The 26,893-nt window shown below is 39.2% G+C and overlaps 2 protein-coding genes across 2 annotated transcripts; both read right to left on the bottom strand.

Annotated features, from left to right (window-relative positions):
* Positions 1-325: 325 nt before the first annotated feature.
* Positions 326-7,441, bottom strand: LOC137287503 (radial spoke head 1 homolog). Its single transcript, XM_067819844.1, has 7 exons — positions 7,277-7,441; positions 6,413-6,537; positions 5,942-6,036; positions 5,268-5,494; positions 4,527-4,598; positions 3,559-3,733; positions 326-1,054 (listed from the first exon to the last, which is right to left on the bottom strand). Exons 1-7 carry the CDS (start codon positions 7,328-7,330, stop codon positions 828-830), a joined length of 975 nt encoding a protein of 324 aa, XP_067675945.1. The 5' UTR covers positions 7,331-7,441; the 3' UTR covers positions 326-827.
* A 2,936-nt stretch (positions 7,442-10,377) lies between these two features.
* Positions 10,378-21,679, bottom strand: LOC137285087 (uncharacterized). The gene is made up of 7 exons (XM_067817332.1): positions 21,574-21,679; positions 18,497-18,674; positions 14,287-14,376; positions 13,873-13,935; positions 13,063-13,236; positions 12,072-12,350; positions 10,378-10,782 (listed from the first exon to the last, which is right to left on the bottom strand). The coding sequence occupies exons 3-7, from the start codon at positions 14,288-14,290 to the stop codon at positions 10,484-10,486; spliced, it is 819 nt and encodes a 272-aa protein (XP_067673433.1). The 5' UTR covers positions 14,291-14,376; positions 18,497-18,674; positions 21,574-21,679; the 3' UTR covers positions 10,378-10,483.
* Between the last annotated feature and the right edge of the window lie 5,214 nt (positions 21,680-26,893).

Here is a 26,893-nt window from a genome sequence, read left to right as displayed (position 1 = left end):
GAGTGATTAAGTGAGCGGATTTGCGTTTACACAGCACTCCACAATATTCCAGCTGTATGGTGACGATGTGTAAGTGGAGTCTGGATCAGACAATCCAGTGACCAAGAGCCCGAGGATCGATTTATGCAACTGGGATATGATGGAATGTGTCAATCAATTCAGTCAACGAACCTGACCACTCGATCCCATAAGTCACCTCTTACTACTAGCATGGGTTACTGAAGATCATTCTAACTCCTTCACAGGTCCTTACACCTTTAATGTTCTGTGAATGGTCATACATGGTCAGTCAGTTAACTACTAAAATAAGAACAATGGACATATATTTCTCAAACAAGGTTTATTAGTTATGAACACTATGTCACGTGAATAATAATGAATATAATATACAATGCCAGCATGCAGGTACACCTAACCCTTTGGGTTCAATGATGCTGGCAAACCTGCAGCCTGCGAGGGGAGAGATGCATCATAAATACGATTTAGCACAGACTGAAGAAGGGCATTTTGTGAAGGAAGACAACTCTGACCTAAACTGTAGACCACTGAAATACTGATATAATCCTGAGGAATCCAACATATGCACCGTGTTATGTTAAAGAATATCACTTTTATGAAAAAACAAAAATCAAACTTGTAAACTTAAAAGTGAACAGAAAATGAAACCATCCTTTCCTACTATTTCAGCTTATAATGCCTGTCAAAAATTGCTTTTGATAAATTAATATTATTGTGTAATGAAATTATTCCTGTGGCATTTTCAGCCAAAATTCTCTCATACCCGTTCCCCCATTTTGAAAAATTGTTCATAAGTGTTCTTAAGGAGTTCAGTCAGCTGCCTCTGCATCTTCAGTAGTCTCAGCCTGTTCCCCCTCTGCCTGCTGTTCCCCTTCTGTTTCCTCAGCTGTTCCCTCTTCTTGTGTTTCACTCTGTTCCCCCCCTGTTGTTGGTTCCTCAGTTTTTTCCTGGTCCGTAGTTTGTTCCCCCCCTGGAGTTGTCTCCCTTGGAGTCTCGCCTGTCTGCTCAACAGCTGCCTCAGCCTGCTCACCCTCACCTAAAAAAGTGGAATGAATATACTTATGGGGTTTGAGTCACCTAAAATGTGTTGTATCAGGTACATTGTGCGCCAAAACCATTTCTTTTGCTGAAAAAGCATGTGCTCAGTGATGGAGTGAGCTGGACCGGTACATTTTAAAAAGTCGCGAATCCAGCAAGCTGTTAAAGCAGAACAACAACCAAGAAATAAATAATACCAAAATTGAGACAGAAAAAATATTCCTCATATTAGAGGCCATAGGGCATCAGGAAGAAAATTAAGCTCTTCATTAATCATAATTTACAATTGAATATTGCATGTCTCATGATTCAGCTGATAAATGTACAGTATTTCAGTGCAGTTTGGAATAACTGACACACTGGAAAAGGTTGCCAAGCTTGTACATACGATACAGACGATAATCAAACAAGTGCTTGAACTTACACTGAGAACAGATCCATCCACTGGATGAACAAACAGTAAAGGCATCGGGATGGGAAGGGCACAGAATCACTTACTCCAATATCCACATATTTTTTTATAAAACAACACTTAAACCATAAACAACATTCCAACAATAACTGAATGATGAATAATGTTCTTACGTCTACTGCTTGACAAGTATTTGATGTGCCACAACCTGACAAATGACCCTAATCTGGGAACATCCTCCACAACATTCCATTTGAAACAAGAGGGAAACAGGTTGTCATCTAAGTATTGAAAAGTTGTGCGAATCGTGTCATGATCTCAGCATGTATTGCACGTATTTAATTGCAAATCTACCTGTAGCAACCAATGTATTTGCCCAGATTGCTTGCCCCGTCTGCTTGTCACAAATGCGTTGACAGCACTGGCTCATCTAATACTTGTCAAGCAGTAACAAGTTATAACATGGTCAGGACGTGAACTGACTGGTATACATATTTATATGCTCTAAATTCACCTCTTGAAGCAAACTCCAAGCCTTACATTAATACCCTGTTGTAAGAGTCAGTGTGCAATATATTTCCATTTTCAACTCCCTTTGGATCATACAACCCTGACTGCCTTCGAAGCACTAGAAAGTTAACATTATATTACCACCTTATCCCACCTCCGTACCCAATTTTTAAAATTTAAATCTTTGTACATCTATTTATCTTGATTACCTCACATATCAAGCTCACATGAAGTCATTAAACCAAACATAGTTCAAAGCTGACTTACCCCAAAGGAACTAATTGGGGAATAGCAGAGTCATCTGTACAGATTTAAACTACTCATGTGTTTTGGAAATATGATACGTAAGAACTAAAACGGAAAAGAAATGTTTCAAAAATTATATACAAAATACAATAGCTGAACAACATGCACAACATATACCATACCTTTCTATTAGTATTACAAATCTGTGAAGAAACACAACAGTGTTTTAACAGATGGTCATGTATGCAGTTGGGAAGAATAAATTGGGAGATGAGAATGATCAACTGTGTTGGAAATGAAGGATGAAAAATTGTGGCATGCAGGGCTGTCTTGACCACCTCAGAACCTAACATCTGTACTCATGCCTGCAGCATATTCAGAACAATTGTTCAATTCAAAATCCCAGTGCCACAGGATTCAAGTTTTGATAAAGCTACTGATATTTTCCTAGATCTTAGATGGTGTGCTTGTCATAACCTTTCATGCATGTAATAAAAGGTCTTTAAAGTTTCTCCAAGGACAGCATGATGAAGAAACAAATCTTTCACTGTTTCTCTCAGTAAAATTGTCAGTAAAACATGTAACAGGTTAAAACACTCCTGCCATTACTTTTTGCATTTGCCTCAGAGTATAAAGGGAGATCATCCACTGACATATGTTTTCAAAATGAATATCTAAATCCTCAAGACATCACACCCCTGGTATGTACATATTCTCTACAATCAGATTCACTTGAACAAAACTGAGCATATATACATTTAATTACAGTACGTTGCAACTTCAAGTTTTACAAAGTATAGTCAGATAACACTAACAAAACAAGACTTTCCCGTCACTACCTCACTATTGCACTACTTCCACTAACAATTATTCATAAACTGAACAAGTGCCAATCAAGGCAAACTGTAGAAGAGAATAGACACTACTGTGACAATCAAAAAAGAAATATGTAACATACTGTATAGTTCCATTATATAAGTCACTAGAAACTTAGCTTCCAATTATCTGTAATGTACAGTACATGTAACACTTTGATAGACCAATCATAGACCTTTAGCTACAGTAAATTCATGATGAAGTAATATTGGGAGTTAACATATTTTAATTCTTAACATCTTTCAATCAAGGAGTAAAAGTCCAAACAGTAACACTAGAAATTACTGACAAGTTTCAGCAGGTAGTTGTGACTATATTTGTGCACGTAGTGAGTCTGTTTTAGTGTTGTGAACCCCTAGGAGATATCAGTCTTTGTAATTCACATATGATTGTAAGGAGTGAGAAGAGGACTTCAGAAGATGACATGACTGAGAAAATGAGATGGAATCTGTACACACCTTGTGTCTCCCCTGCTGTCTGCTCTCCCTCAGCGCTGACCTCCCCAGTCTGAGTTGTCTCCTCTTCCTCCTCGTCTTCCTCTGTGCGGAGGTGGATGGCGGTGACTGGACCTGCCTTCCATTTGGAGATGATGTTAGCCTGAGTCTCCTCTTCATCACCCTTGTCTTCTCGTTCCTGCACAAGACAGTGTGTGTGCATTAGTTCTTCTGTTAACTGAGCTAACATATACTGTATATCATGCTTTCCCCCACCACTGTGAAAACATAAAGTTTACTATTTAAGGTCGGACACAGTAACATTCAAGACATGTGCAGGTGGTCTATAATTAAAGAATCTGGATAAGACAATCCAATGAATGATGGTGTGAACAGCAATCCATGCTTCCAGGATATGATGACATTTCCTGAACTGAGTGATCAAGTATGACTAACTGAGAAGTACTTGGTCACCTATTGTTATAAAATCTTCTTGTCAGCCTGTAATATGTGGTGGCTTGTGATCTTGTTTAAAGAGCTTAGATCACAAATCAGTTGAAGTTATGTAGCGCTGAGCTTGGACACTCCTTGGATGGGTGACTATGTTTGGCAGCTTGACTCGTGAGAGTTTCTGGACTTCAGCCCACACAAACAAAGCACATGTGATACATGTGGTCTCACCTTAGTCAAGTGAGTTTTTTGCTCAAAAAACGGGTACCGGGTTGGATAAGGTCTTGTAAGTATAACCTTCTAATGCCTAACAGGCAGCCTGGGTTATCCAAGGTAATAATAATCAGGTTGCCGCAAGCAATCACAGCTCCAAACTGTGGGCTATAGAAGATGACTTATAATTATTATTATTAATATCAATAAATGTAATTTATTTAGAACTTCTGCAATTGTTCACTTCTTAGATTACTATTCTTTTTTTACCACATTTAGCATGTTAAAGTATATTGTGTGCCATGAGAACTCTAGTATTATCCACATACCTGCTCGATGGGGATGTATTCTCCGTGCTGTTCGCAGCCGATATCAAAGACGTATTTTCCCTTTCCCTCCATCTGGAAAGACAGGTTCATAACAGATATATATACCCTGAGTACCTTGTAAAGACAATCAGACATTTCTCTAAATCTCCCAAATCGCCATCTCCTGGAAGTGACTTTGCAAGTGCAAAACTTAACAGATACTACACTTCTTTCACAAATATCTTAATATATGAGTAAAAATGTTTCTATTACAGATATCAGAATTCAAGCAGCCTTGCAGTAATTAAGCACTGGTTGCACAACACTGACACAAATAACCTTGGCAAAAACCTGTGATGGATAATATGACTGATAACATAGACATATTCCAGTGCTTGAAAACATGGATACAAACTAGTGATGAATAACAGGCCATAACATTTGCACAACACTGGCAATCCCCACTGGTCAACTATTGTGACAATCTGTACTGGTGGACCTGAATCTGAATGAGCTGTCATGCCAATGACATCAGTGTTTGAGGAAGTTAATGATGATTTACATCACAGTCCTGTCTAACCTGACAACATGCAGTACTAGTTATGGACTTATCAAAATACTCTAACATGGCTGGTCTACTTGAATTTAAGGTTGTCCCAGTTGGCGTTCATTCTTTATCTGATGATCACATTTAATGTCATGCAAGCCTTGAACTGATTTTCCATACCGATGCTAAAACTGATACAGCTCGTGGTAACTTACTCTGTCTTCCTTGAATGTGCCCACGTATTTGTGGTTAGCATGGACAAGCTCCCCATGACAGTCCCTCTTCCCATCCATCCATGTGCCGACATAGCGTGTACCGGTGGCAGCGTAGGTGTAGGTCCCCTGTCCATGACGTACATGTTTCTGCCATTCACCCTCGTAGGTGTCGCCGTTCACATAGAAGTATTTGCCAAATCCACATCTTTGATCCTCCACCCAGCTGCCTGTGATCAAAGAAGGGGTAATGAGATGCTTACAGTTATATTTTTTTGATAAGCTGGAAATATGTGTCAGATCAAAAATCAGAATTTATAAACAATGGTAAAGGAAAGGTGAGATTCATGAAGGTGTATTTTGTTGACTGACCTCCAAGTATACAAGGGGTTCTCGGTTCTCAGTTTCCAAAGTTTTAAACTTAGTACCCACAGAAGAAAAATTGGGGAGAAATAATATTTGTTCAAATTCAGATCATCTAATTTTCTATATTTTTTGATATTTTGCATTTCAAAGTATAGCTGCATGCTGTGAGACAAGTGCATGCCTTCCTTGCAAAAGTAACAGCATTTGGGCTCATTCAAAATGGACAATGCAAATGCTTTCATCACCTTGCTACCCTAGAACCCCACAGAATTCTCTTTCATTTTTCCAAGTGATATCTTAAACATATTTACCTTCATATTTTGAGCCATCGGGGTATATGAATGTGCCCTGGCCATGTTTCTTGTTTTTGACATATTCTCCAATGTATCGTGCACCATTCTTAAACCTGTTAGAGCAAAAAGAAAAACACACATAAACATCATTCCAAAATATAATAAGCACAAATATCTGAATCATGTATCTAATACGACTTAGTGGTTTTCACTAAAAACAAAGACATTATTTTCTTGCAGACTTAAAAGTATATATTTTTTTTTTGTAGTAAGTAAAATGTATTCAGATAAAAAAAGTTGTATGGAAGTGTGAATATTTAGATACATGTTAATTGCTGCTCTAATAGAAGTGGAATTGGTACTGAAAGTGGGATTAAACAAATGAAAGCAAATATAAAGAAACATCACATTATTCATTTAGTTTATTATCTTCATGTAAAATACAGCCCAAATTTGTGTAGGATTTTTACAGTGTAAAATGTTGTTTACCTGTACACTCCTTGCCCGTGGCGCTTTCCATTTTCGTAGTTCCCTTCATATGTATCTCCGTTTGGCAGTGTGGCCTTGCCATGTCCATGACGTTCCTCCCGTTCATTACGCCCTCCTTCATATTCCTGTATCACATATGATGGAGGTAGCAAAAATAATTGGCTGAATGGTTGATGTTGATTATATCCAAACTGCTCAGCATGTTATCTGCTAGGTTTGATTTTAGGACATACCTGAAGCTTGTCACTCATTTTACCTTTATGATATTGCCCCAAGTTACTATTAATACACAACATAAACCTATGTCATATTTGATACCTGGGATGTTTGGTACAGAATACCGGATACGTACCAGCCATATTGTTCAGTGTCACGTCACCTGAGCCCGAACGCTAACTCTAACCCTTACCCTAATCCTAAACCTTACTCTAAACCTAACCCAAGACCTTACCCCAGTCCTAACCAAAAGTAAACTCGCATGCTTTCAAAGATGGCGGAAGGTATCCGCTATTCTGTAGTCTTACCCTAACTTCAGTTAAAACGTATGGGCGAGCACTATGAACATTTTATGTCGCCTGAAAGGTTGCTGTGGTGCAGGATTTCTAGGCTTGAAAAAAACCCTGTTATATCATGAAACCCAAACATGTGAACTGATGTTTACAGTTATCGTTATAGTTTGCAAAGTAAACGTTTTTCCTACATGTATGCATAAAAATCCAAACTCTAGCTAAGCGGCATCTGGTATAGATCTGGACTATGTAAATGCTCATAATAAACAAACCGAAGTGGGAATTCAGTGCGCGAAAACTGAATAACGGTCGATCAAATCGACATATAAAATAAATACCATGAAAAAATACTTACGCCTAAATAAGGCCCCTGCTCCTCTTCCATCTCTTCAGATCCCATATCCGACATTTTGGCTGTTTTTTTTCTTGACACTTTACCGACACAAAATGAAAATTGTAACTGCGCTAGTCCGCCTTACCATTACCGGTTTACATATGGCGGAGTGTCCTAACAACCGTTGCCGTGCAACGATGCACACGCCACCTATCGGTAAACAGTTATGAGCGTTGATGTCGCTAAGCTCCTGCACAATATCGAGCTCGGACCTGTATTATTTTCTGTTAAATCAGATAAAACCTCATTTGGCAAGTTTGTAATGTAGAACACACGATTTATCATAGTTGAAAGAACTTAATGGGAAAGTAAACCTATGGACGTTTTAATGCCATAACAGAAATTACTGATTATAACCCAAAGGAATTGAACCTTTTCAAACATTTCGCCCCTTCACACAATCTACCTATGATGAGAATAGAATCTGGGGATTCGGCGTCATGAGCAAATACTTTAACCACACGGCTTCCTCGCTGCCCATATTTGAAGATGTGCCTAATGAGTTCAGATTGTTTCATATGTTCTTTTCGGGAAGGGGACAGGAACGTTCGGATGTTGTGTAGTTGTTAAACTGATATATGGTACATATTGCGTCTACCATGATGTCTGCTGCTACGTTTTAGTGAACAACTTTCATGGATAAAACAATCACTGAACAAAATTTGACCGGGCTCCGATGCGGGCGTAAAATCCCTTTTGTCTGTGTCAGTATTCGTGATTACCCTTATTTCCCGGGGCATTGCGAACATCAGCTGGAGGTTGTCCACATTATTTTGTCTCCACTCCTCAACTTCGGCGAGTGAATAAGTTTAGTTTCACGCCGCTTACAACAATATTCCAGCAACATTACGGATCAGGACACGTGGCACGGGCACTGAACACAGGATTTCAGCGTGACAAGTCTTGAGAAAATTAACTCTCCTGTGGTAATTAGCGATCATTGCCAGGGTAAAGGTTTTCGTTTCTGCCTTTTATATTGTCGTCAGTGGATAAAATAACTGATGGTTAAAGCGTTCCCTCGCCACTCCCAAGTCTCAGGTTCCATTCTCCACATCGGCAAAAGTGCGAAACCCATTTGGGGCATCCCCGGTCGTGATATTGGTGGGAAACTGATAAAAGCGGCGTATAACTAAACTCACTCACTAATAACATCTGATTTCAGGAAGACAACACTGTGACAGAGGGCCTGTCTCAAGTCACTGACCCCCATTCCTTAACATCAGGGGAAAGTGAGGGTGCGTTTAGTTTTACTCCGCACTCAGCAATATTCCAGCCATATGGGGGTCTGTAAATAATCGAATCTATATCAGCCAATCCAGTGATCAACAACATGAGCATCGATCTGCGCATATGGGAACCGATGGCATATGTGTCAACCAAGTCACATTTTACGACAAGCATGGATTGCTGAAGGCCAATATTTTTGCTCGGACCATCGCCTGTTAGGAATACACAATTTTACTTAGAAGGTGTAACACATGTTATATTTGGGATTACTCTTTCTTACTAGAGTACAGATTCCAGTACTTGTGTTGGTGAGTTCCGTCCGTGATTCGAACCCGCACCTTCACAGTCAGGAACCTAATCGACAGCACACAAAGTCAGCCGCCTAACCTGCTCTCCTACCGCGACTTCCATATTGCTGAATGTATGGTCACATGCAACCATAAAATCAAACATAATTAAAACACATTTATCACTTATTCGTGACATATAATATACATTGCTGCTTATAGAAAAACAAATAAACAAAATTATAAGCGTACAATTCAAAAGTGCAATATTTTGTACTTGGGCTTACTTCCCCAGAAACGAAGCCCTCGGGAGACCGAACCCAGTCATACCGGGTGGATATGCTCTCAAGTGTACCGACGGCTTCCGATTGGCTGTTTCATTTGCTGATATACTGAGGGTTCGATGTGTGTACAGAAAGATCATCTGTTTGATGGGCATTTTAGAAGTATAGCCAGTCACCAGAAAGTAAGATTCTTTATGGATAACAACTTCTTTTTGTGTGCTTGATGCGTCGTTTCAGTATGGATTCATATACTGTTGTCAAACAAAATCATATACACTAAAAGAATGTATATAGAGATGTTGGGTTTGGAAAATACATGTTCTCTGAATTTGCGCTCGATCCAATCGAAACTCATGTCAGTAGAGATGGTAAACTACTGCGTGGCTGGAATCTTTCATTCGTCCAAGTACAAAGCAGGACTTGAAACTGACAAGAGTTTGCACCACTTTCCGTCAGATCCAGTCATCCGAAACAAATGAATGTAGTTTGTTTGCAGCCCACAGACATGAAAACATGTCATGTGTATCACACGTGTCTAATTACATAATGTGGCAGACACGGGACTCGGGTGCACGAGTCATAAATCAACTTATTTTCTTTATGTCGGATAGTCTGATAGGTGTTAAGTTCATTTTACACGTGGTCAATGATTGAAGCTGTCTATTGCATGTTGTCTATAGAAGACAGGCAGACAGACACATAGATGTGAATAAACCAGACACTGAGCTTTCTCTGTGACAGAGACTGCTTACCACAATCAACAAGTTTTTTTACGTAACGAGTAGATTATTTACTTGTTTGTGTACACAACCAAGATTAGACTACAGCTCACGACCTCAGCATGCATACCTATTCACTGCGCATGCGTTATGGACGCAGCGCAGCGCAGCACAGCTGTTGAAACCAGTTTTCCTCCCAGCGGGGGGGGGGGGGGGGATTTAGTGAAACGTTTGAACTCCGATTTCGCGGGCTTTTTTTATCGCGTTTTTTTCAACTTTATAGTTTGAAGCGGCATTTTTTATGATTTGTTTCGGTAAGTGCATACCGAAAGGTACCAGGATCTGCAAAGTTGTGTTTTACGTTGCGTGTGACCTTTAATGGGGTTTTGAAATCACTGACTCATTTTCTTACCCCATTCATATATGGTTTGCATACGTTTTGGTCAGTTGCCAATAAGTCAGTCATGACGAAAAAAAGAACAAAAACGGATAGATAGATAGATAGATAGATAGATAGATAGATAGATAGCAAATATGTGTTGAGCGACGATTTCAGACTTTATTTAGGAACCAGGCATATATGGACTGAGAGACGATTTCAGACTTTATTTAGGTATCTGGCAAATATGGGTTGAACGACGATTTCAGGCTCTATTTAGGAACCTGGCACTTCGGGACATCACACGGCTCCGAGCGTACACCCGGCTGGGTGGTGTAACACCACACTATCTTGTCGGACACCATGACACCGGGGTCACGGCAGTAGTTTGAAGCACCGCTGCGAGTCTCCGGGCCAACACCTGTGGTTGTCTTGAAGCTCTGGTCTGACAAGAACCAGTGAGTATTGGGATTCTGCTCATCCCAGCGTTGACAGGTGTACCCAGACTTCGTGGTGGAGACGGTGCCGTTGTACACACTTCGGCCACCAAGAACCATAGTGCAAGTTGTGACTGAAAAAACAGTTTAATTACTTAAGAACCGGTTAAAAACACGTTATTTCACAATGTTTGTTTAATAAATTATTTTTAAAAAAATGTTTCGTGTTTTATTTTAACCACAAGATCTTGGTCAAATGATATGTTAACAACAACAAATGTCAACAACAACAACAAATGTCAACAACAACACCAACAACAGCATTCAACATTCATCATTTTCAGCATTAATATTTCGGAAGATAGAGCAGGGATTAATGTTTATCATATATTAAACTTTTGATCATGTCAGTTATATTGGGCGGGTTGATTGTTTTCAGACTGCACGTCTGGGGGGTTGGCAGTATTTTCGACAGTATTTTGGTCTATATTTTATACATTGGGGACATATGCCCTCACTTCCCGTTGATGCAACAGAATACTTATTCTATCTAACCACTTGCCTGAAACTGATAACTGAAACTTCGACGTGAAAAGCTTCCAAACAGAAACACTAGCCATATATGGAATTGCTCCGCGCATCAAAACCGCCGCACGTGGTGTTTGCCAAAGTTGCTTCACATTACGCTTACGCTTTGGATAAGAGTACTCTAAGGGACGTAATTCTATGGGGTTCGCTTGAAATAATGCTCGGCAAACAGCTAGAGGGCGCGAGTCGATTTCATGCAATGTTGTACTAATTCATCCGAACTTTAATGTAACATTGAAGTCTAAATACGTAACCTTTTTGGAATGAATTATATGGTAGCTTCCTCGAAGGCTGATAGAATTATTATGAGAAGTGCATATGTATTTTTAGAGACATTATGCCTTTAATAGATCATCCAGTAGGACCACTTTGGGCGGGGAAACATCAGGAGAGAACCCGTGGGCCTGTGAATAGTTTTATAAAGACCCGTTTAGTTCATGCTGCTTTGGACATCATGTCTGACTATGTGGTTAAGGAAGAGGTGAATATGGTTTTACGCCGCTTTCAGTAATATTCCACAAATATCACGGCGGGAGGTATCCGTAAGAGTTCGCACATTGTGCTAAAGTAGAAAATCTAGCCCAGGTCTTCGGAATGACGACAAATCACTTTAACCATATGTAACTTTATCCATAAAGGACAATATTAAAGACAGAAACGAAAAACATTACCCTGACAATGATCACAAATTACCTGAGTAGCCTAGTGGTTAGAGCGGCCGCTGATCACGCCCAAGTCCCGGGTTCGATGCCTAGTGGAACCAAACTCACGACTTGACGAGCGAACGCTTTAACCACTAAGCTACCCCAAACCAAACTCACTCAGTTATACTTACAGTTTGAGCAGAAGATGTCGACGGGTGACCACAGGCCAGAGACAGCTCCACAAACTGACCGAGTCTTCTCCCCACCTATGTTGCGGTGATGTGGTTTACACTTGTACTCGGCGGTGCCTTTGGTTACGCTGACGGTTGTACCCTCCCGTGGCGGTGGAGTACCGCAACCAACTGTAAATGCTTTCCTAATGTCCTTTACGGGTCCCTGCAGCCCTGCTTTGTCTTCCTTCTCTCTTGCTGGCGTCTTGATTGGTATTTCGGTGACCTCCAGCACAGCATCTGAACATAACCGAGTGTTGTTTTACGACGTCTTTATCTGTATTTTAACAATATTACTGGACAAAACGGGAATGCGCTTCATACATTGTAACCCTGATGGAAATCGAACCTAGGTCATTTGTGTCATGAGCGAACGCTTTAACTACTCGGCTACACAAACGCTCTCTGCAAATCCTTCTACGGGTGCAAGTTTGTTTCCTGTTCAGAAACTTTCCAGCTAATTGCTGAAAATAATGTTCCAATTAGCAAAACAGTGTTCCAAACAGCGAAGATCCGGGTTTGTATGCTCACATGGGTACAATGGGTGAAGCTCATTATTGCTACGGCTGGAGTAATGCTACAAGTGACGCAAAACCATACTCACTCACCCTGTCTGTAACAGACACAACTGTTGAGATCACTGATTTAAGTGTTGGTTTAATCTCGTTCAAACGTAAACAACTGGGATTTATAGGAGCTTTCATAGAAGTTACGTAAATGTTGTTGAAATGCTCGACGCATGCATCTGTTTTATCACCTCTTTGCTCCACCAATGGCTACAATGAGTGTGACCTGATCTGGTGCCCCCCGCCGCAGTGATATTGCTGTGAAACTGCAAAAAGCGGGATAAAATTAAACTCACTCACTCACTCTAATGCTTGTAATTTGACAATTCAGCTACACCTGCCACCAGCCCCCTCATTTCACACAGTGGCGACTAACCAACTCTCACCTCTTTCGTTAGATTTCACTTCCGGTGTCGTCTGCTTCAACTGTGGCTCTCTCCGTGATTCCTCCTCATGGGGCTGTTCTGCTGCCGCTGCGCGTGTTGAGGCAGGTTCCGTGTCTGATTCCTCCTGAACTGCCGATGCACGTTCCATCTGCTCCAGCGCTTCATCTTCCTCAGCTGAACAGTAAGGACAAAAACAACATTTGATATGCACCGCCTCTACAACCAGTGTATAACCCTGCAGATTCGGGTTAGGCTAACATCCAAGACATGCATCCCTCATATCCTCCCATCCATCTTGCTAGACTCTCTGCATCAGTGAAAATCCTGGTTAGAACTGGTCCTCAGTAACACATGCTTGTCTCCACACGTAAATATCGGGATCAGCATTGACCTTCAGTAACCCATACCTGTTTCCACTGGTGAAGATCCTGATTAAAATTGATCTTCAACAACCTCTCTTGTCATTAGAGACGACTAAAGTAGATCGATGCTCATCGGACGCTAGATCGATCCCAAATATTGTCGGATCCATACGCGTATTTCATAGACCGCCGTCAAAGAGCTGGCATATTGCTGAATGCAACAAACAAACCTGTCTGTACCAATACTATAAGATGATATATTTGGTTTGAGTGTTTCAAACATTTGATTAATAAATATTCCAGCTATGTACATGATTCAGTCAAGAAACAAAACCGTCATTTACAAATGGAACAACGGAACAACGGTTGGAACGGAAGGACTAGATGTTTAGTCTGGTAAAGACATAGTGGGACTATTTATACATGTCTTCCAGTTTTGAGAACATACCTTGCCATGCTTCCAGCGCAGCCAGTCGTCGGAGAATGTCTTTAGTGATCTTGTCATTTTTCTCTGAATGAAAGTAAAAAACGAGTCCGCTGAGTTCATCAAAGTATCTTGTTTGAGAAAATATTAAATGGGACAGCAAATAACGATCAGTGTTAATTGCACAACATAAATTAACAGAGTTATACGAATATATTATTCAATATATTTTGTTGTACCTTTAATCTTATGACAAAATACAATCAAGTGTTTTTTACCACAGGCCAGTATATGATGTATTGTACTGTGTGGCATTTCGACTCGGGCGTCATCTTCACAAAGTCACAAGGGCCCGTGGGTATAACGAAGTAAAAACAGGCCATAAATACAATCAGTTGATTTTACGTGGTTATCAATGGTCATGTAATGTATACTTACCCATGTCACGTTCCAGGCCTGACAATCTCGTTGCCGTCTCGGAATCTTGAAATTAGAGGACAGAAGACATGCAGGAGGTAACTTTTGCACCTGGTTTACAAAGTTTCAAAGAAAACACTGACGTTGTAAAATACATATGACATATATGAGTCGTTTATGGATTCCCACTGTATCAGTATGTTCCCCGCTTTCAGTATCAAACACAGATGACACCAGGTGGTCGGTTTTTGCCCTTAACCCTGAAAAACTACAAGCCCCGAGGACCCGGAACCATAAAGAGTTGAGGGTCTTGATCACAATGGATATATTTCCATAGGGAAGTAATGCTCCCAGTTATTGTGGATGAAAAAGCTGTCAGTTGCAAGAACCTGTAGAAAACAAAAGCTGTCCAAGTGGTTTTTAGTCATTTTCGGGCCTAAGGAACGAATATCGAACGCTGCAGGTGTTCCCGCAAAGTGTGCGTATCCTACCCAAAGGACGACACCCGTCACAGACGCATGCAAAAGGCATGTAAGTTTTGAGCTAAAATCACTTGCACATAAGGTACATGTCAAAATAGGGATTTGCATCAGAGGTAATTTTTAATCGTCTCGATGGAATTGAGATCATGAGCAATAAAACTGTATATAAAGGTCTAAGGTTCGACATAAGAAAGGCCAAACTGGGGTAATCGCCTCCGAAACCGGTGTACCAATTTATACTCTGAAAGACATATTTCTGCCATATAACTGTAATATTGCTGGGTGCGGCGTTAACCAACCAACCAATCAAAAATCGGAGAAGGATGGCATCTATTTTCGTTCAAGGCAGTGACATTGAATGAAACGTGTGTGGCCGTTACTGGTCTTATACCACGTTTTCATGCATGAGTAGTGTTCTTGGAAACTGCATTTACAATAATGTGGAATATATTCCTACTTCTTCACAACCAGTCTAGTTTGGCACCAGTGGCGCCGAATCCACAGTTCCAACGCATATCGCATTCTCTTCTCACAGTGGTTACTTGTCATATCTTCCAACGAACCTGTTCTAATACGACCCTTGCAAAAAAGTGATTATTCGTAAGGCCTCGGTAATTCCCGTATGTTTCGGGAGAAATAGAACCTCTTTCCCAGCGTGATGTGCAAATGTTTCATCTAGACAGAACTCAATAGCGTCTCCATAGCCCTCGTTGACAACGGACAAACTTCGTGTGTCACATCAACACATGTTTCCGGAAGATGTGGGATATTTGTGTCCCCACATTTGCTGGTATTAGTCAAGTTGGATATAAGTCGATGCAACATGCGTTCTGATTAGAAACAAGGGAGATAATTCGTGTTGCGATTTTGCCGCTCGGGGATTTTTTGAGCACCAGGAAATACAGCCGTTTTCGAACAGACGTTCGTAGGAAGATATGACAAGAACCCCTGTGGAAAGAGAATGCCCTAAACGCCGCTTTCAGCGCAGTGTTTCAGACATATATGGGCTGTCTGTAAATAATCGCCTCATGACCACACAATCCAGTGATCCAGCGTTTGTTGCATGAACTGAAAGGTCGACATATTTCCGGATATTGTACGTTTGAAGATACTAGGTTTGAGAAGGATCGTTATATTACAACAGAATCCAAGAAGAATTTGTTGTCTTGTCAAATTCAAATTTAAATCCACTTTATCATTTAGCTAATAACAGAATTTGGGTGTAGTTTCTATAAATTTTGAGCAATAGCTTCGTTGAGTATTGTACTTTTCATTCTAAAACATCCACGTTTCGTTGCAAAAATATGACGAGGCGGTTTATATGGGAACCCTTGGAGACGCGAGTCTTTTGTAGCACGAAAGGAAAATTGGTTATAGTGGTGCAAGAATCTGTGTCGAGTCCGATTTCATTTCCTAAGAAACTATTCCATTTCATAGAGTGGTGATTTCAATTAGTATTTGTTTCCAATAAAGCCCTAATGCACTTGACTTCCAGTGTCTTGTCTTGTAAGAAGGTTGAAGATATATGGTTGCATTGGGTTTTCTTTGTTGATGTTTTCTAAACTGACGAGGATGCATTTAGAGAGAGCTTCACTAATGACTAGAAACAATCAAGAACATTAGTCTGCATACTAAATGTGGTTTCAAACTTTTTTATGGGATAGATATTTGACCGAGTCAATAAGAATGTCTTTTATCAAAAATATACCTTTTCCATTACAATTTGTATAAAAATATTTTTCTGTCGATTAGAATGATTTGATTATACTAAATTACTTGGGATGTAATGTTAAGTTCCGAGTTTATTTCCCCATGTCTAGACGACAAGCCTCACCAAGCATTCAGAAAGCCACACCGGAATGTGTTATGATATGAACCAGTGGAGTGATAAGGTTTCTTAGATTTTGACAATTATATTTAAAAAATGTTTGCCGATCAGGTAGATTTTCTGCAAATAGAATGCATCATATGGAAATGATTTATACCCCAAACTTTTTGAGCCTGCATCACCTCCATTATATTTCGTGCGTTTCAGATCTTTAACATTACAGATAGATTGATCGTGTTTAACTTAATTGTGTTTGTTTCTCCATATAAATTTGAAACATTTTCGTTGAAAGTCATTTATTTTTGATTTCAGGGGGATTTAGTTTTGGACATGATTGGCGATTTAAGTACAGTTTCTTCTCCCCATAGGAGTGAGATTCATTATAGACCAGTTGACATGAGGGTTTCAAGTGCCTCAAGTTAATTTTATAGTTAAGATCAACAATTTCATCAAGATCTAAATCCAGTTTTATTCTGAGTAATTCAACATTAATTTGGTTCCAGTTTAGTTTCTAATTTTGACAGGCCTTTAATCTTGAGCGCTTTTAGAGCCAAACGAAATATATAATTCTAGTTTTGTCTACTTTACTTTCAACCCTTGCAATACGGGCAAAAACGCTAAACACCTGAAGCACTATTTGCAGAAAGTGTTCAGATCCATCTAGAGCAGGACTGGGTGATATAGGTATTTCTGCATATTTCGTACCACTACTGCTTAAATGGCAAAACAAGGTATAAAGAGATATGGTGGAAGTGGATCTCCATGACGACAGCCACCGTAAATGAAGTTTGAAGAACCAAAGTCATTAATTAGTACACTTGAAAATTCTCCTTGGGTCATACAGTGTAGAACATATCGTACTGACGGAAAAACGTTGCTGTGCATTACATAAAATTGAATGAGATATGAAAAGTTATACACATAACCCCAAGTACACATGTAGCAAAGCACTTTACTTGAAATTTGATGACACGTGTCGTGCGTGGCACGTTGAGCTTTGACATCACACGTCTTCAAGGGCTTGTCACAATGCCCATCGTCAGATCGTACAGATTAAGATATGATCCATGTTAACAGTCAAACAGTGATAAAGGAAGACACCACAAACCATGTGGCTATCGTTTTGCTTTAAAAAATGACACGACATCAAATAATACACTGTTACTTTATCCTAGTAGCACACATGACCATTCACCAGCATCACACAGTGAATCTCACCCTCATGTCTACTGATATATAGCAACACAAGTTGATAAAGTAAGATGTTTTTACCTTTATCAACTGGTGTTGATATAACTGATATCAATAGACACGAAGTTGAGATTCGATTTATCTTCCAAAATCATTCTTCATTAGTTTTCAGTTAAAAATGTACATCTCTGAACACAGTGCACATATGTCAGAGGAATGTGATCGAGTTCATGACGTCATAGCATTGTTAGGGCATTACTGTCAAAACATAGGAGATATCGCCTGATCTCAAGCGATCTCCTGTGGAACACAGTTTTGGATGATAAAACGAGACCGCTCGTAATGGCCGTTGCTCTAAAGCCGTCTCACGGAATAGGCCGGAGAATCAGAGGCACAAGGCTAAGAGAGAGTGCATTATAATTTGACGCCACTTTTAGCAATATTCCAGCAATTTCAAGGCAGAGCACCCCGAAATGGTCTTCCCACATTGTACCCATGTCGGGAATCGAACCTGGGTCTTCGTCGTGACGAGAGGATGGTTTAACCACTAGACTACCCCACACCAAACTCTGACTCAGTTATACTTACTGTTTCAGGAGAAAACATCGGCGGGTGACCACAGGCCATGGATAGCCATGGATCCACACACCGACCGAGTCTTCTCAGGCTATCGCACCGCGCCAGATCCACAAGATGGTTAATATGAAACTATCGAAAGGCAAATACTCACCTGTATCCCCGAATATGCTGTCAAACTTGGGTACCAAAGTGGGTGGCAGTTCATGATTCCCATACGAGATGCCGCCGATGGCGACAGGGTATGTGGCACACAGGACCACCAAACAGACCAGTGGGGCAGCCATCTTCAGTGCAGATGTATTGTGACTTAATGCCGGAACTTTCGACGTCTTATAGAACATGTGAAACAAAAAGAATTAAAACACAGCGCACAACAAAAACAGGCATCGCATGTTGGTATGCTGAAAGTTTTCGCAAAGCAAAAGATAAAAAGTTTTGGCGCGAACTAATGTAGAAAACTAATAGACTTTGACATGATATGGCGCCATACCATGCTGTGGTTCATAATGGAAAAGAATGGAAACGTAGCTTTCTTTGCCTTAGAAGCGAAAAAAAGTTTGTCCTTGATCAAAGAAAGATCTTTGGCTGATTTCCCTTTATGATCTGAACCTTTGATGAGTTCAAGGACTTCCAAACACGTATAGTGTACATGTGCTGTTGTGTTCATAATGAAAATGTTAACTTACTTTTAAACAGATTTCAGTTGTAGTAAAAAATGTCCAAGTTAGGAAAACATGGGCAAATAGTTCATTCTCAGGCAAGGGAGATAACATACAATGTTATCATGTACACGGACAAAAATTGTGCAACCAAAGCAGATTCTCTTTTACAATGTAGCCTTGCTACTGGACTCTCAACGGTAACTTTAAACCGCATTAAGGCAAAAGGTGGTAGGAGTGCGAGTGGACCTACATTTATCAGGCTCACCAAGTTGCGCAAACCCAAAACTTAGACAAGTTACAATCTTGATGATTTCGACCGGTGTGCAGTCCGTCAATTTGTACAAAGTTTATATGGCGTAAAAAAACAACAACTACCCACTCTGGATACGATGTATATTATGGCAAAATGCCAGTTGAACTACAATGGTTCAAAGGAAAGTTTTCGACAAACTCAAAGACATGGGGTTTAGGTAGCGAAAAAAGCAGTCAAACCGTAAACTTTTAATGGAACGTAAAGACATTGTTTCATTGTTGCAATACTTGCGTGCAAATAAAGAAATACAGAGAAGAAAATCGAACACTCATCTTTATCGATGAAACATGGTTGCATGTACACCACATTGTCCCAAAGTGTTGGCAACTTGAGGGTGAAGTCGTAATAAATGGGGTTCAACCTCCGTCTGGCACCGGACCTCGGCTTATTGTGGTTCATGCAGGGAGTGAAAACGGTTTTGTTCCAAATGCTTTGCTTGTTTTTGATTCCAAACTCAAATCAGCAGACTATCATGACGAGATGAACTTTGATAATTTTTCCAAATGGCTCCAGGAAAAGTTTATCCCAAACCTTCCATTGCACTCTGTTATTGTTATGGATAATGCACCATATCATAGCAAGCAAGTGGACAAATGTTCGCCAAACGCCAACAGAAAAGATGACATAAAAGCGTGGCTACAATGGCACAATATCTCATTTGATGAGAAAATGCTTAAAGCCGAACTATTGTTTCTTGCAAAATCCAACAAATCGGGCCCTGTCTACAGAGTAGACACGATGTAGAAGCAACATGGTCATGATATACTACGTCTCCCTCCAAACCACGCAGAACTAAACCCGATTGAGTTAATTTGGGCAAATGTGAAAAATTATGTCGCTTCACAAAACTTGCAGTTCACAAAAAGTTCCTTAAGAGTTGCCATAAATGGAAGGATGTCTGCAATAGGTGCAAAAGAATGGTCGGAATGTTGTAAACATGTTAAAACAATTGCGAAGATGGTTACTGGCAACGCGAAATCGCAGTAGAAAGGGAAATTGACAGACTAGTGATTGACTTAGGACTTGCAAGTGATTCAGACACCGAGACTGATTCAGAGAGTGATAATTAAAACATAAATCAGTTAGTCCACCTAATTTTCCAGCATTGTTGTGTCTTGTATAATAATTGACACATACTGTATCAGGTTTTTACTGTTCCCATACTTTGTCATAAAAAAAGAGTAATCTTTGGTGAGTTGTCTGTATTTTATATTTTTTTAGTCACTGATAAATCTACTGAGTGTGGTACTGAGTAATCCCCAAACCGATAAATTTGTGTACAAAGATATTTCTCACTAACTTATCAATGTATTTTCAGTTTTCTGTACACAATTTTGGTGACCGTAATAAAAATATGACAGAAATTTGGAAATATTGTTTGAATACTAACCATTTCTCAGGAACCGGTTATATAAATTTCCAAGACATGTACTTCCGGTCTATCACCAGCGGAATTATGGACGAAAATCAGCGCGCACAGAGAAATAGGAATAAAATTATGATTTAGCCACCACCATTCAGTAACGGATAACTTTTACCATAATAAATAGTTAAATGAAACACAATTACCTATGTGTAGTTATTATCTAATTAATATTTAGCAGACGAAAAGTCAACTTTACCCATTAAAACAACACCGCATATTCCTTCGAATGATAAGACTGCAATTTCAGGCATAAGAGACTGATATTCAACGCTAACCTATAGTTAAGACGAAGACAAATAGATGATTGGGGCATTGACAAGCATTTTAGATATTCAACAATTTTGTTAAAAAAACGCAGGAAAATGCCATTTGCTTCGTGAAATGGATCGGTGGTCCTAAACATATTTGCTCAGTATATTGTGTTGATTTAATTCGTTGGGATTGTACCTGTTCCCAAATCGAGTGTGCTATAACAATTCATGCGTGAAACGCACGGGGAAAATGAACTCGATATTTATCAGACAACCTGTCTCCCTCTTGTTTCAAGTGGATCGTTCTGTGGGGCGTTCCCAAGTATGCAAATTGGGGTCATTTGTCAGGTCGTGGATCATCTTATATGTGTTTATCAGTACTGCAGAATGACTCGTGACTGTTTCCATCTACGAATGGCGTTTCATCCTCGACAAATGATCTGTCTCTGCACTCTAATGACATGTTAACCAATGACACTGATCGAGTGAGTGAGTGGGTTCAGCTCTACTCCGCTTTTACCAATATTCCAGAAATATCACGGCGGGGGACACCAGAAATGGACTTCACACACTTACCCCATGTTGGGAATCGATCCTGAGTTTTCGGCGGGATCACTGGGCTACCCCACCGCCCCACCAATGGCATTGACAGACCACGTCACAGTGATTTCAAGTCGGCTGAAGGAGCAAAGGAAACAAGAAAACAGTTATTATCACCAGTATTCTTGTGCAACAACAATACCTAAAACACGATATGTATGAGATATTAATCTGCTTGTAATGATATACCACTGACATGGTGAACAAAGAAACACGTGACTGCTCTTCTGCACACAGATGTACCACAACTCTAGATGACTGTACCCAGCTCAGTACTCCTGAAAACTAAAGTTGATTTTAAATGTCGTCAGCCTTTTATTTCTCTGTCTTTCTATCAGAAGGCTTCTTCTTCGTTATATTATATTGAACCACACGTACTCACCGCCAAGATATTTACACGTAGAAATAATATATACTGAGTCAAAAAAGAAACTTCACATTCTTTCTTCAGGGCACTATGAACGAACAAGAGATGGTAAGATTATTTAATTGTTATTATTTCATTGCTGAGATGTGTTTGATGTACTCGATACACTGACAGTGCCACAATCAGTTCCATTAGGCTACACCGCCGTTCCATAACATGGGTGTACAGAATGTCAAGTCACAAGAATAAAAATTCGAAATGTCTCAGTTCAATATTATGTGTGGTCGCCCCGCGCATTCACCACTGCCAAACGCCGTCCCCTCATCGACTGCCTGATGCTTGCGATTCTGCGCCATTGCTCTTGCAAGCCAGCGACAAGTTCCTGCAAATTCTGAGGTTGATTCCTAAGACCACGAAACCCTCTCCCAAGCATCCCACACGTGCTCTATTGGATTAAGATCAGGGGACCTTGGTGATCAGTTCATGACGTTGCTTCCATCGTTTTGAATGAAATTTCGTGTCAACATCGCGGTATGCGGCCGAGCATTATCATGCTGGAACTGTAGAGTTCAGGGGTGAGCACGTGCAAATGAAGAAAACGTCGATACGAAGATCACGTGATCGAATGCACGTGCAAAACCTTGTTTGGCACTAATGTCATTTGCACGATGAATGGATGGTTTGAGTGGATTTTGCTAACGTTTTTCTAGAGTCGAAAGATAAGGATCCCATTTCGGATACATGGATGTATCATCAGAGAAAAATATTATTTTTAAAAATTATATTTTGTGAGGTTTCTGTTTTGCATAGAATATCGTGACAGTTTCTGTAGAGGATATATATTATTAAAGAAAAACGGTTACTTAAAGAGAATACATTGGGAAGATACTGGAAATATCAGTTGATATTATAATATAAGAACACCTCATTGCTCACATAGAAAAGCAGTTAATATTTCCACTCCTTATCAAGGGATCAAATTTATTGTTTTTCCTGGCTATATACCGAGGGCGCATGTTGTTTAATATCTGAGACATAAATGAATCTTTTGGCTAGAAGTCTAATATGATTTAGTATTTTAATGTTTGAGTATATTCCAAACGTGATGGTGAATTTTGTGAAAGAGGTATTACACTGGACGTGGGTATTTAGAAATTGTTCTACACTTTGCCAAACGTTTTTAACTAAATCACATTAAATGAATACATGCGATATGTCTTCTGAGATATTTTATAGAGATTACACGAATCAGTATCCACTAATTTCATCTTCAATAGTTCTTTCTTTGCATAAATTATTCTGTCAATAAATCTGTCAATTGGAAGTCTATCAGCTTACAATCACTTGTACATTTCCTGTACTGTTTGAATACATCTCACCAAATTATATAATGTTGAAAGACAGTATTCTAGTACTTTAAGGGTATTGTTTTTTTCTCCATGAATTTATCATAAAATACCCTTGAACCTTTAACATTTGAGATCATATCTTGGCATACATTATAAATGTTAAATTGACTTAAAAAGAGAGTTGTTAAAGCTAAGAAGACACTTTTCATTAGACATATCTCTGACATAATGGATGACGCAATCAAACCAATATTATATCATGTATGAAGATTTAGAGACATGATTTAACCATAGTCAATGAACCATCATTTGGTGGCATTTCACTGATGACAATTTCAAAGCATTGATGAAACATTCAATGTCAACCATTATGAGGCCTCCATCCTCGTAGGTTCAAGTGATACCTTCTTTTAATCTACCTCTTAATCTTATCATTTTAACTATTCCGCCAACTGGTGAGCAGTCTATTGATATGCTCTAGGCGGTTTTTTGTATTGATCTTCAAGAGAAACATTCCGTGTTATTCCTAAATTTCAGAATCACCACTGCGCCAGTCAAGATAAAAGGCACTGGCTAAAGTTATATTTCTACCAGCAAATTTAGCCTATCCAGATGGCTTCTGTTCTGTCTATGCTATTTCAAATCTCTTTAAGTACATGTGATGAAATTTATTCAGTGTTTCACTTGCAACCTTGAGGCTTGATTCGCAACCATCTAGATATAGTTTTGTTTTCATTAGTATATTGTCCAGGTTTCTGTTCTATATCATTAAGTGTTATACCCTTTACGTCGAGATTCGACCTTATCATAATGCCTAAAATTTCAACTGCAAGGATAAATAAATAAGGCGACACCGGATCTCCTTGTCTACATCCCCGTTCCTATTGTTAAAAGGAAGAGATGTGGCCGTTTTGTATCACCGTTGCTGTATTATTACCAGTCAGGACATATATCCATTTGATAATATTGAGTCCAAATCCAAACGCTTTCATAACCTGTATATAAACGGTTTTGAGATAGTGTATAAGGCCTTTTAAAAATTCGATAAGTAATAATAAGCCAGACTTATTCATCCTTCTTGTTTCAAAGACAATATCATACAGAAGTCTTGTATTTTCACTCATGCATGTTCCAGGCATAAACCATGTTTGCATCTCATGTACAATTGTATCTAATGTTGATTTAATCCTGTCTGCTTATTGCTTATTATTTTGAATTTTAGTAATTAGGAGGTCGCCAGTGTTTTAGAAATTTTCTGTCCCTATTTGGTTCAGGCAAACAAGTTACCATTCCCTGTTCATTGTGATAGTTAATTCATTGTTTTAAAATGTTTCTCTTATAAATCTGTAAACCCATGGGCTTAGATCTCTCCAAAAGAACTTAAAGAATTCAATGGGATAGCCATCGATTCCTGGACTTTTATCATTCTTCATGGAAAGAACAGCTTTATTAATTTCTTCTAGGGTAGTCTCTTTTTCTGAACCCTCCTAGTCTTTCCTTGTTATCTGTGGAATGTTAATAGATCTTAAATCTATATCATTTTCATCCTCATCATGATTATCTTTAAATACAAATTACAAATTACTTTAAATTGTTTCAGTTCATCTAAAATACTATTACCATCTGTAATCAAATCGCCGTTATCTTTCATAACACTGTCTGTACGTTTACTAGTGAAATTTCTGTTTTCGAAGAGACAGAAATAGCTGGTTGGTTTTCCTCCTTCTTCATACCATTTAGTTCCTCTTAGAAATGGAATTCTTCTTACATATTCCTCTTTGATTTGTTCCAAAAGTTTTTTTTTCTAGGTAGCTATTTCTTCTAAATATTTTTCACTTAGATTGCTAAAGTCGCTTCCTATATTTTTTTAACGTTTGTATTGTTTATTCAATATCTTTTCTGTTGTTTTCTATATATTTCCCTGAGGTATGTGGAAAATGAAATTGTTTTTCCTCTTACATTCATTAACAAAGCTTCGAGAAATAAGAAGTCAGATATTGTCAATTCCTGCATACCGTTTTTAATAAGGTTGATCATTTCATTTTCATTATCTCTATTTGTTGCATATTCCAGCACAGTATCAGGTAATGTATTTTTGACAATTCTAATGTATTCTTCATTCTGTGGGAGTGAGGTATTGAATTTCCAGTAGCCACGGCCTCTGTCATTACTTAGTTTATTCCAAAGTGACAATATAATTGGAGAATTGGTCTGATTTATAGCCAGGGACTATATCGGTTTCGTGAGATATATTAACCAGGTCTTGAGAAACTAAGAAAAATATCATGTCTTGCTTGCTGTTTAGGGTTTCTTTTCCGCTACGTATATTTGTTATACCCACTGTTATGTTCTCTCCAAACATCTAAGAGATCTATTTCCTGTAATTCCTCAAATTTTTTTCAGAACAACATTTCTTGTATTGTTTTTTTTATGTTCTTGTTTCAAGATCTGTTGAGGGGTTAAGCACCAGATTCCAGTCCCTACAGATAATATTTCACTCATTTCCGAATTCCACAATCGAATAATTTAGTATAAAAGTTCGGTTCCTTATTTGGGCCATACAGGTTATTTCGGATAATACATACATGTTAGTTAGGGTAATATTCAGCCCATCCATTGTAATTTCAGTTATTATGAAATTGCATTTTCATCAGTTAGAGATTTATGTATCTTGATTTACGATTCGATATTTGTATAGCGCCGATATCCAGTTAGTTCAACTGCACAAGGGCGCTTTGTTTTTCTCTCGATCGTCGGATGTTCATCACAACGGCTCATAGTATTTTCAATCTCAACTCGCTGAGGAATCATACACCTCTGGCAGTGTACCAGGCGCAACGAGTTAATGGGGCTTTCCCATACGTACGAGGTACCCATTCACAGCTGGGTGGACTGGGGCAGACAGACAAAGTACTTTGTCCAAGTATACTGCACGTTGCTGTACCCGCCACTAGGTTTTTGCACGTATTCATGTGGCCACCATCTGATCATCTGCCAACGGATTGATGGATTGTTTTGATTGCACGGGGTTGTGAACTGTACACTAGGGGTTGTGACAACACTGAAAGAGTCTGCACACAAAGTTGACTCCAAGGTTTTTTTACACCCGGCCACAGGTGGGCTCGATCCCGGCACCTCTAAGCTCAGTGGATTAGTAGCCTGGCGCCTTAGACAGCTCGCCCACCGCGCTCCTACGTTTCAATATTGTTATTAAAAAGCATGCTACACCCCTTGAAATAATTTTAAATGGGGCAATGATGCAATTTAACCCCCACTCATTTTTCATAATACCTGTGTCTTTTTCTGAAATGTGTATATCTTGGAGGCAGATAATTGAATATGTTGTTCTTTTCCATATCCTCATGATCTTTTGTCTTTTACGTGTATTTCGTTCTGCTAACCCTCTGCAATTAGCTGATACTATTCTTACTCTAGCCAGGTCCATTGTAGTTGTGATTATCGCAGTTATTGCCTTTAGCAGGATTCATTACAATAGAAATGTGTTTTTATGTTTCTAAAACGTAAAACAAAGGACATATTGGCCTGTCAACTCTAAACCATTGGTAACAGATTCGGGTTA

The sequence above is a fragment of the Haliotis asinina genome, chromosome 1, assembly GCF_037392515.1.
Source record: "Haliotis asinina isolate JCU_RB_2024 chromosome 1, JCU_Hal_asi_v2, whole genome shotgun sequence".
Classification (NCBI taxonomy): domain Eukaryota; kingdom Metazoa; phylum Mollusca; class Gastropoda; order Lepetellida; family Haliotidae; genus Haliotis; species Haliotis asinina.
This window is presented reverse-complemented; position numbering and strand designations above follow the sequence as displayed.

Coding starts and splice junctions, on each gene's coding strand:
- LOC137287503 (XM_067819844.1), bottom strand. CDS start 7,330: ATGTCGGATATGGGATCTGAAGAGATGGAAGAGGAGCAGGGGCCTTAT. Junction 6,037..6,412: donor CACGGGCAAGGAGTGTACAG/GTAAACAACATT, acceptor TTGCTCTAACAG/GTTTAAGAATGGTGCACGAT. Junction 1,055..3,558: donor GACAGCAGGGGAGACACAAG/GTGTGTACAGAT, acceptor CCACTTTTTTAG/GTGAGGGTGAGCAGGCTGAG.
- LOC137285087 (XM_067817332.1), bottom strand. Junction 13,237..13,872: donor TGCGCTGGAAGCATGGCAAG/GTATGTTCTCAA, acceptor CTTACTGTTCAG/CTGAGGAAGATGAAGCGCTG. Junction 10,783..12,071: donor CGACATCTTCTGCTCAAACT/GTAAGTATAACT, acceptor CTGTTTTTTCAG/TCACAACTTGCACTATGGTT.